Raw genomic sequence first — 11,452 nt, 5'->3', positions numbered from 1 at the left:
CCTCCGCGGTCACCGCCAAAATGAATATCTGCCTCCTCTTTCCTCCGGTTTCTTTTCTCTACCGTCGATCGACTTTTCTCCATGGCCGTCCATTTCGTTACTCGTTCGTCATGGGACGCGATTCATAGATTACGCGAGACGATTGTCGATCGGAAAAGACAAAAGACTAAAGATCGGTGGTGGACCCAAGATACGGTTTTCGTAGCCGTCGAAGCGATCCGCTCGAAGCAACTTTTCCGAGATCTATTCTTCGAGTTTACGCACAATCGGTACTGTCGATACCCTGAAGCTCCATCTAGGTGCCCTAGCTTATCTACCACGGTGGAGAGCGCCGCGAGTATGGGTACTTTGGTCTCCTCGAAAGTTCGCTCGTCTTTCGATGCACGGTTTGTCGAGCACGACCAACCTAACGTAACGGCGCGGCCCACCCTCGGCGTTTTCGAGCGATAAAACCTGAAATACGAGCGCGCACGGTGGTCGAACTTCTATTCGACGCGACCGAAAAGGATGTTTGGATCATAACGCCGCGCACTCCCGTACACCCCGTTGCTTCCACGAGTTACTTTACACGACCGTTTGAAAAGGAGAGGCCCCTCGTTCTTCTGGACCTGGTTCTTTCTCGAGACACCTCGCTAGTCCTACGCGACACCGTTGAAAACGACGATTTCAAACGTTTACGGTCAAATTTGATGCGGAACGATACTTACGAGCAAACATTTCAATCTCCACGGAGAAACGAGCCCATCGTAGGAAGGCATGCGCGAATGATCAACTTCCGTAGTAGAAGAACTTCCTCAACGTCGATTCGTTTATCGAACAAAGAACGAGAGATCGCGCCGGGATAAAGCGACTCGACACATGTCGAGAGCATCGCGACGATGACGGAGATGGCCCGGTGGTGGTATCCTTCACGGGGGAAAAAGTACGAGGGAGATTAATTGGAACCTTCTTCGAGAGAAACAGAGACGACAAAGGGACGCCAGTGGGAGGGAGGGACAGACGGAAGGAGAGACAGGGACGGTGGGGAAATTGAGAGGAGCCGGAAAGAGCGGGATCGCTGAAGGAGGAAGAGAGACGGCGACTGTCAGGATAGCCCGGGGGCGAGCTTTTTGCCGAACACATAATGCATAGCGAAGGATGACACCCTTATCTCGAGATCTTTAATTCCGCGTGCCGCCGCGAGGGGGTTGTCGCGTCGTCATTTGTCGGTTGCACCACGTTGGAATCAGAGACGAGCGGAGGGGGTGGATAAAACCGCCACCGCTGTTAACATCACCGTTGGGTACAGGGGCTGGAAATTGCCTTGGCTGATTTCATTTCGGGCCAGATTATTTTAAGGGGTTCTGCTTTTCTTCCTCAGCCCCATCCGCGCTCCCGACAGGAATGTTAGATCAGAATGTTAGTCAAGAATAAACGATCGAAACGAAACTGTCGACGATCGAGCATCGCGTTATCCGTCGAAATTACTCACCTGCTAGCCTTTAACACGTGATGCCAACGTTCTCGTTTCCGTATGTAAAGAGAAACAAATATCTTCGTCGCGATTTTTCACGAATTTTGGCTCATCGAGCGCCGAGTAACCAACAACGAGGGTGGTATCCATCGCGGTGAGCAGACCGGGACCGCGAGTTTTAAAGACTTTCAACGTCCTATTATAAAGTCTTCACCGTGCATAATAACATTCAACTCCGTGGGCTGGAAGGCATTAGGGAAATCGCGTAGCCTCCCCCTAGCCGTTTCTCCATCACCCCTTTCCCTGTTCTCCCCTTCTTTGCCTCGGTGTCGCGGCCCCGTTCCAGCTACTTCATCGTACCATACGGACAATACGACCTCCGCGAATCGCTGGATCTCGCGGTGTACAACTCTCTCCGTCTCCTCGTGGAACGAAAACGATAAAAATAACGTTAAGGGTACCCTAAGCGGGATGCGAGGAAAAAGAAACATCGTCGAAAGGTTCACAAGTAGAGAAGCAATGTACAAACCTGCGGCACGTTGCGGCGTCTCCGTCGCGATGAAGATTTGGTCCTGAAGGTGAAATGAGGATGCGCTTGAAACTCATCGTGTTTGTATTTATAAGAATGTTATATTTTCTCGGTAGTAATGGGGGCCCCTATCGAGGCGATTCGTAAATATGTTAGTAGTGCGCTAATAAATGATATTTATATACAGATGGATAAAAAAAAGAGGAAAGAGACTCTTGACTCTTTCGCGTTGGAGCGCGATTTAATAGCGTGTAGTTCCTTTCTCCCTCTCTCGTACCGCTGCTACGCCGGCTCTTCTTTACACCTTCTTCTTTGTAACCTTTCATTTTGTACTTAATCGATACGGTAGAATCAAATTCGCCTCGCGATTTTGAGTAATTTACAAACGTCGAATCGCGCCATGCGACGCGCCTTGTGGAAGAATTCCCCTGATCGAAAAGTGCAACGGGTTTGAGATCAACGCGAAAGGGAAGGAAAGGTAACGACGACTCGTTTCCACGGTTAGGGAAACATTCCACGATCGCCGCTACGACTCGAGCGCTACGTGATTCGCTTCAACGGTGATTCGGATCCTTTATCAGCGCACGCATCAATTATCGGATACTCGGATCGTCTTTTGGTATAGGTGTGCCGCCCCTTTCTCTTCTACGTCACTTTCTTCCGTGTTTGTTTTTGGCATTAAAGCGTAAAGCCGCGACTAAGCCCCTCTTTTTGCGAGCGTTCGATCGCGCACCCTTCGGAAACGATGCTTCCGTTCCGTTACGAGTCGGAACAAGTTCGATTGTCCGCGCAAAGTCGACACGAGAGATCCCCGACCGCTGCGTCTGTCGTCGCTCCGCGAAAACCTTCAGGTACCGTTGGCTCGCGAAAAGAACGAATCTCAGATTTTATTCGTCGAGGCGCTATTTCCGCTTGCGATCAACAAATAGTGGTATACAACGCAAATACTCTACTCTCTCACGCTTTCTCGATCGGAGCGACGATCCGACATTGTTTCTATACAATTGGAAGCTACGCGATCTAACATACGCGGTGGTATTTATTTTCGCGACGTCGTCCAAGTTCGCGAAACCTGTTCAGATTTATGTGACGTAACCTTCGACGCGATTCGGGGTGGAAGTGCCGACGTTGAAGGCGCACCCGACGTTGTTCCGACGGAAACGCCACCTGTTACGGTTATCGCCGAGCAAGGAATACCGAAATCCGGAACTTTGACTCGCTCTCGAGGGGCATCGAAACTTACATCGTTAATCTTTGGTATCAGCCATCGTAAACGTTTGCTCGTATACCGAGATTTGGAAACTCCCCGAGATTCGTCATATTTTCGAGCTTGTCGTAGATCTAATAATCAGTCGAACGAAAAGCACATCGCGACAACGGTAAAACAATTAACCGATCGAAACAACAAAAATCTCGTAACAATCATCTCCGAACGGTCGGCTGATAGCCGAAGAACAAATGGAACACGCGAGAACTCGACGGTTCACCGTTTCGTTACGGTCGTTAAAATGCGATCTTCTCGGTTGCTACTCGTTGCTCTCGCCTTCTCGAACGAGGTTTACGTTAAATAGGGACGAACCGCGAGTACCATAGAAATCATCGATTGGTCTGCGTATACTGACAGTCTTTCGGGTTTGCAGAGTCGACGATACGGATATTTACAGGGAAACTCTGCTACTCTCACGCACGCAATCTTGCTCTCGTTTCATCACGCTCGCCTCTGAATCGTTCGTTCTTCTTCGCGCTAGAAATATATCTTACATAAATCGCCTATCATATCGATACACGTCGATATCGTACAGTACAAGACGCGCCCCTTTCTCCGTCCGTGTTTGGGCGCGTCGCGAGCACGAAGACGCATCGCGTCCGCGGTCGTACGGTCCTGTTACAAACATACCCTTCTTATAACTTGTTCGTATTCGTCGCGATCACAGTAATTATTCCCAACCTCTGGACGAAGTCTCGGAAAACGTTCGATCGTCCGCGAGATCCACCACCGGAGGTCGACTCGTCCCTAATATCGGTTTCACGCTGACGGCGATACTCTTCGCCGCGATTCGTTCCGTCCCTTTCTCGGCCCTCTCTACACTACTCCAGCCCTCCGCAGGCTTCGCACTCGCGTTTTCCTCGTTTTCGGTTCGTCGACGTCCTCGCTTCGTCCGGGAACGTCGGCCTTAGTAACCGCTGAGACATCTGAGCTTCTTCGAGGGAGGCGAGAGCTCGTTTCAGCTGGTCGGCGCCTGCACGGACATCGGCGGTGGCTTCACCGGTCCGAGAGCTGGACCCGATAATCCGTTGTTGTTCATGTCCCCGGGAGCCCTGGGACCGCCGACGCCTATGGCCGTTCCGTTCACCGTCGGCGTACCCCCCGACATTTGACCCTGGAGTCACAAAATTATCATTCTCACTTAAACGTAACATCAAACGCGTTTCGCGACGGAACAGGATGGGCCGTGCTGTTTCAATAATCGAATCTGCCAATGGCCGTTTTTGGAAAAACTAAGACGGGACTTTCTACTTTAAACGTCCGATTACTTTGGCGACTATTTTTCAACGTAGGGAGAGTTCTACGCGTGCATCGACGGATTTGCGCCGGTGTGCGTGAAGCGCTTCAAACGTTGTTTCTCCCTTAACTTACGTTCGACACGTGATTATGTTGACCCACCGACTGCCCAAGTCCCTGATGAGGTTGCTGTGGATTGTGACCCGGATGCATGTTCTGGCCAGGCGGTGTCGGCGTGGGGGGCAGCTGCCTTTTGATGTACGCCAGCGAGGCGGGTGTTTGTACCGACATATTGGCGAACGCGAGCATCTCCTCGTAGTCGTACTCGCAGAGGATTTTGTTGTCGCACAGATAGAATCGATCGCCCACGCAAAACCTAAAACCAAAACCAGACACTGTCCAGCTTCTCGCGTCATCGTTCGTCCCGATACGGGGCGCGGACAACGCGCGCCAGTTTTCTAGGGTTATGCGTTCATTCACCTGTTTCGTACGATTCGCGGGGGTGATTGAATCCTCTCTGCTGGTAAAACGCTCGCACGAATTAAAATGAAAGAACGCAAGGGAGAAGAACGTAGAAGGCCAATAATTCTTCCGGCCGGGTCACTGTATGGCGGAGTCACCCCGTGTCTCGTCGATAATCGGTCGAAAGAAAATAAAAAACGAAAGAACAACGTTAAAGGGAAACACGGGACGACCGGTGGATAACGAGCGTATCGCAACGTGTCGGACAAATAATTATTATCGGGCTTCTGTCCGCGAGCGGTCTCACATCCGCTTTGATCCCCAGTAGGAAATACGAGAGCGAAATACGAGCGTGGCAGAGTCTGGTTCGAGGTAGATACTCTCATAATCGTACGGCAAATAGAATTATCGCGTTGCGCGCGGCCGTTGCCGGCGAGCATAGGTTATACCGGGTTTCGCTCGTTTCGCCCATTATACGCGTCGTCTGCTAAATGACGCTGTACTCCGATCCTCGTCCTTTCTCTCTTCTGTTCTACCTTCCCATCCCATACCCTCTCGCTCTTCCCACCGTTCATCCGATCTCGTTATTCGGCTGACAGTCACCTGCTGGTTTCTGGTCCCCGTTCGCCGCGCGACCGGTCTCTCGCTTTCAAGGCGTTCTTCTTGTCGATTGCCTGTCAGCTAAACTACGCAAGGTTATTTACTTTGTCCGACTCGATCCCCACCGCGACTGGCTTTCCTCCTTCCGCGAATCGCTTCGCTGACAACGCTTTTCGCGGAGGAGATCCAGACGTCGATGGTCGGACTGCGCCGATTGCCGAAGCCGAGTACAGTGACTCCGAAGATCACGAATTACAGGAATTACCACTTGTTGATCCGGCTCATGAGAAACTCGTTCGACATCCAACTCCAAGTACGACCACGCGACGCAACGATTTTAGCGGTACACGAGCGAAGAAATCATACGGAAATTTAGGACCGCGATTCGACGTTTCGCGCGACGATTAACGACGTTCTTTTTATGCTTTATCGAGAACTCGCAATTCTAGACAGTTCTATCGGTCGACTCGATTCATACGACTCGTCCCTCCGTCTGGATCGGAGGGAGTACTCCCAGAATTGCGCAACGAACAGCATTATCGCGTTGCACGAGCGCCCCCGTTCCGGAATCCTATTATGATCGTGCGAGTAATGCCGCGCAAATCCCGGTCCTTTAATTCCCGCGTCCGGTGCAGGTGTCTGTCGCGGCACGATACTGCTTCCACGATATTTGCAGATTTTCCACTTTCCTCTGGAATTTTCGTGCCACTGCGCGCTCGAGTTCGTTAAGCTTCGTTAAGCACGCTTCTACGACAGGTTACATCGTGCAACGTTTAGTTTTCTTTTTTCTTTCTTTTAATCCTCCACAATTGCTTTCGAAGGCAGCTCGAATCGTCAACGAAACGCACCTCGCATCAGTAAAGACTATAAAATAATCCGAGAGAAAGCGCTCTGGTCCCTCGGTTTTCGTAGAATACATAATAAAAAGAGTCTGTCGGTACAAACGAGAAACACCGTAACGGAGAAACCCCTGTACGCTAATCAAGCCAACGATTCGTTTTTTTTTTTTTTAACCAATTTGTGTAATATGTTTCGTCGCGCTAACACGAGTTAATCAAGCTCTAAAATATTTTTACATTTCTGCACGATAACCGTATTTCGTTGGTTATTCGCAAATCACTTACAGCGTGATTAGAACGAGGTCAGAAGTATATGCAATCGCGCAAGTGTATTTGCATACAAACAATAGAGAAGTACCGAAGTTATCGCGTCGAACTGAAAGCTCGTATAAAAAGCATCGCGCGAACGGAGGGACTCGTGTGCTTAATCCCTAGATTGCTGAATAATTCTGCTCGAATCGCGAACGTTCGCGATTCGAAAGGTCAATCGTGAAAAAGTTTACGGAAGAGTCAAAGTAACGCCACAGTTTAGCGTGCAGGATTTGCTTTTTTCGGCAACCGTTCGCACCAAGGTTGGAAGGACGTAGAGCGGTACGCGCGCCCCTGGAGTAGGGCTGAAATATTAAGCCATCGCGACCGGAAGACGAAGAAGAGTAGAGCAGTGTGTCGCCAAAGCAAAGGTGCGGATCGTGCTGGTCTGCATGGAAAATTTCAATCTAGAAAGGGGGAGGGGACGCAGAGTAGCCTGGGGACCGGGATAACTCGGTTGAATCTTTAACCAGGATCAACCGGCTCTGCGAAAGTCAGAAGGCTCGGGACGCGCAAGAATTCGAGGAAAAATCGTACGCGGCGTCTAGCGCGGAAACGAACGACGGCGCGACACAGACGGAAGCCAGAGCCAGCTTCGAATACATAAATAACATAACCGGTGCCAATGCGTGACCCCATTAGAGTCACTTTACGGGACACGTTCTTCGGTGCCGCTGCAGTTGTAACGTTCCCGGAGTAATGTCGCACTGGTCCTTGCACCGCCAGATCCTGCGTAATAAAACATTCACCGGACGCTCCTCTACGAATCCTTTCTTCGAAAGGACACGGGTTTCTTGGATAAAATTTGCAATGTCGGATCTACGAGACCGCGTCGAGGGACGACGGTTGCTGGCGCACAACGCTACCGCTTTAATTCGCTTTGGCGTTGTTGCGAGGCGAATTTCCTCCGCGATACATGGGATCGTCGAATCGAACACTTTGGTACCTCTGCCCAGGTGGAAGACGCGAGAAGAAATTATTGCGATCCCTTTAACCCTTAGAAGCCTGATTTTCCAAATTAAATTTTAATCTTCGAATAACTAACCCTTGCCTGAATGAAAAGTATATTTCATAAAGTAACACGCCAGCATCTATTTATATTTCATTTTGCACGAGTGCATAGGTACGTGTCGTATACGTTTCTCGACGGCCGTGAAGCATTAACGAACGTCGAATTAGCGACGTCGCGGTGGCAAACTGCAATTTGTACTCGACGAGGGCATTAACTGGGCGGTCGTTAAATTTGACCGGACGTCTTCTCGAGAGGATCGAAGAAACGCAGAGGGGACGCGCGCTCCGCCAAGGATTCGCGTGTGTACGCGAAGCCCTGAGCATCGATGTACCCAACGTGCCGTCGTGTGTGTAGGATGCAAGTGAGAGGGAGAGAGAAAGATATCTAATTGGATCAGTAAATCATCCTCTAACCAGGAGGGTGGTAGGCACCGCCACCGGCAACCCTTTATTCTCTGTTATTACAGTCTAAAGTTACCCCGTGTAATTGTTGCTGTTTAATTGCAAACTCTAAGTCGTCGCGTTACACGTCGCGGCGCCCCGCGTATAATTGCCCTCCTCGAGTTCACCCGCTCGTTTTTTACCGACGAAATAATTAGAACCGATGCCTCACCCGCCATCAACTATCCGAATCTGCCACACGAGGGTAACTCCCCCGAATCGTTTCGATGATCGCACGACCGGTTCCTGAAAATTCCCCGTGCTCAAGGAAGAGCTTGAATTTAAAACGATCGAAAGGGGTGTGTGTGAAAATTCTGATAGATTAACGATATATAAAATTATACCCAAATATGTTTGAGAAGAACGATGTTCATCCATCGATGACGATACGTCGAACGAAGCTCGAAAGACGATCGATTCAGCGGTGATTCGCGTTTACGCGCAGTTCTATATTACATACGGTTACGCTGTGCTTTTGTTTTACCGCAGTTTGCCGTCCGATGAGAAATCAGGTCGATCGAGTCACCCGAAACGTTCGCCAATCGACAGGAATCGCACGGCGAAACAGGCAATCGTGAAAACCGGTGGGCCTGTTTCCGCTCGAAAAAGCTTCCACCGAGCCGCAAGAACATCGCGCGCGTACAGAGGCTGAATTACGAGACAAAAGAGCGTTTCGTTGATTCCGGCGAAGTCGGTTGCGACGTTGAACGCGACGATGCCTTGGGCATGCCAGCAGAGAGAGCCCCGCTGCTGCTCGCTCGTCGACCCATTGTCGAAGATAGACAATGCCACGCGATAAAAACGTAAAATTGATGCTCTTTTGTTCGCATTGTTTGAGAAGCTGTACTACGTTTGTCGCACGCCTGGACGAACCACTGTTATTGGCTCCAAACTACATTCTCCTGTTCCGTTCTTTCCCACCCCCGCCGGTCCACGACCTCGTCCCGCCACTTTGCCTCTTTCTCTTTTGCACCCCCTTACCCAGACCGCTGCCAATTCGCTCGTGTTCGCCGACAAACCCTCGAACCCTTCGTTCCGTCAATAAGCCCGGTATTGTGCTACGCCACAATTCCATAGTTTCGGCGTTTTACATTGACCGGCTTTCAGCAGCTCGATCCACTTCTATTTTCAAATCCCCCGCTCCGCCGACTCGTTCCCGTATCTTCCTCGGATTTCGCCGAAAAAGTCGCGATCCCGGTGCTTCGTTCCTCGACGCAAACCGAAGCAAAAAGTTCCTAATTCGCGGCAACGAACTTTCCCATCCTGACGAATTATTCGAAGGTGTTCGTTGTAATTGAACCGGCGATGCTTGCGCGTAAATCCCGGGTCCTTCTCGGCATTTGGAGACGGTCTCGCTCGACGACGAGAAGCGACGCGATACAAAAATGTCAGCAGTATCTAGATAATTACATAACTGGTCTCAGGGGTCGACGCAGAGAACGAGGGAGGGGTCAGGACGTGCGCGCGAGAATAACGCGACGAGAAGTTGGTCTCTCCTGCGTGGAATGCCGGCTCGAGCGGGGAAAGAGGTCGCGACGGATAGAGCAGAGGGTGATTTCCCAACTGACCTGTAAAGCAATTCCCGAGCGGACTGTGTCTCGCAAACCAGTACTCGCTTCTTTCCATTCGTCCCTTATACGTCTCTGTACCTTTTCCCTGTACGCGTTCCCTTCGCCGCGTCCTTTGTCTCCGTTGATTTTGCATGACCGTGAACGCGCGGTCCTTCTTCCTCGTTTGCATCCCCCTTAACCGCGGTATACGACCAGAAGGTAAACGAACGCTATCGAGACGGAGCGGAAAAATCACCCCAACGGTTGGCGTTCGACGCGGATGGACGAGAGGTCCGATTTCTATGTTGCGGACGGAATCGACGCGAAGAGCTTCTGGAAGAGTGTCATACGGAGCGTTAAACGGTACGGCGGGGATGACCCCTCCGTGGTTTTGAATAGCCGATCGATGTTAATCCGATTACAATCAACCGTAGCAGCTTCGGATGAGAGTCAACTAGAATCGGACGTTTCAAGATTCGGAGCTATTCGATGGCGTTCCGAGTTTGTTAATAATGATACAAAATGTGGTATCGCGATACCCATCTCTTCCAGCAGCTATGTTCGCGATATCACGAAACGAATCTTCGAAACGAGCGCGCGTCAAACTTACCGATAAGTGCACTGCTGACAAGCGAAGCAGTCCAGGTGATAGACGTTCGTCCTGGCCTTCATGACCAGTTCGTACGGCGGTATGTGCTTCTTGCAGGCCGCGCAGTTGCCCGTATTCCCGAACATCCTGAAGTAGTCCCTCTTGCAGAGGATAAGGTTGGCCTTGGTGAACAGAGTCGAACCGACCTCTCCTAACCTACAGTCGCAGCATCCGCACTTGAGACAGTCCTCGTGCCAGTAGAGGTCCAGAGCCTTGAGGAGAAACCTGAAACACCGACCATAGTTTTCGTGCTTACCGACCAGCAGTTCGCGTCGTCGTCCAAGATAATCTTCTACCGCGACTTACACGGGGGAACTTTATCTTCGGCCTACCCCGTCGCTAGCATTTCGATTCTCCGCTCGTTTCGCTACGCGTTTCTTATACGACCGCGACAGTCTCGTTAACCGTTATTCTTAGATTTCGATCTCGTCGAGACGAGTAGATACGTCACCGGAAACGTCGAAGACGTCGTGAAACGCTAGCGGAGAGAATTTAACGCGCCTAAGGGCTCACCTTTCCGTGATCGTCTTTCCGCAACCGGCGCATTCCTGCTGCGTGGTGCCATTTTTATTCGTCTCCGACTTGCTCACGTCCATAGTCATCGTGATTTCGGCTGGAACGCCGTCTGCAACAGAGAAAAAAACACGGACTCGTTGATTCGACGATATCGTGAGATCGTGTCCAACAACTATTCCGCGTTCTCCACAATGGACCCACCCCGTCGGCGTCGCGACCCTGGAAGAACCAGCGCCGGACCGCGAAATGCCACGTGGTCCGTATTCGACACGCGTTTCGTACGTCGCCGTGATTGCATCGATGGATCGTAAAGGGTTAACTTTTCAAGTTACCGTCGAGTTCGTAAACGTCGAAGACGACTTTGGAGAACGACTCTCGTCGACATCACCGTCCGAGGGTTTGGAAATGCGACGAGGCCAGAATAGACGAAGCATCCGGTCGCCGCGTTTCAAAGATCAACGAGAAATGCGGGTGGAAGCATCGATCACGGGAACGCTCTAACCGCCGATGGTGGCCCCTGTGGTGAAAAGCAGCGACAAACGCGAGAGAGAGAGAGAGAGAGAGAGAGAGAGAGAGAGAGAGAGAGAGAG

At 50.9% G+C, this 11,452-nt stretch overlaps 1 protein-coding gene across 3 annotated transcripts in view; it reads right to left on the bottom strand.

Moving 5' to 3' along the window:
- Positions 1–2,069: 2,069 nt before the first annotated feature.
- Positions 2,070–11,452, bottom strand: part of LOC128887520 (LIM domain only protein 3-like) — a 50,447-nt gene continuing 41,064 nt past the window's right edge. For 2 of the 3 annotated variants that reach the window (XM_054143513.1, XM_054143514.1), the window contains exons 2-5: positions 10,860–10,971; positions 10,308–10,571; positions 4,621–4,861; positions 2,070–4,363 (exon numbers count right to left, since the gene is read on the bottom strand). In XM_054143513.1, coding sequence (XP_053999488.1) covers positions 4,208–4,363; positions 4,621–4,861; positions 10,308–10,571; positions 10,860–10,948 — 750 coding nt within the window. In that variant the 5' untranslated portion in view covers positions 10,949–10,971 and the 3' untranslated portion in view covers positions 2,070–4,207. The remainder of the gene's footprint in view (positions 4,364–4,620; positions 4,862–10,307; positions 10,572–10,859; positions 10,972–11,452) is intronic. The other variant, XM_054143515.1, reaches the window with a different exon arrangement.

This window comes from Hylaeus anthracinus, unplaced genomic scaffold, assembly GCF_026225885.1.
Source record: "Hylaeus anthracinus isolate JK02 unplaced genomic scaffold, UHH_iyHylAnth1.0_haploid 11989, whole genome shotgun sequence".
NCBI lineage: Eukaryota > Metazoa > Arthropoda > Insecta > Hymenoptera > Colletidae > Hylaeus > Hylaeus anthracinus.
This window is presented reverse-complemented; position numbering and strand designations above follow the sequence as displayed.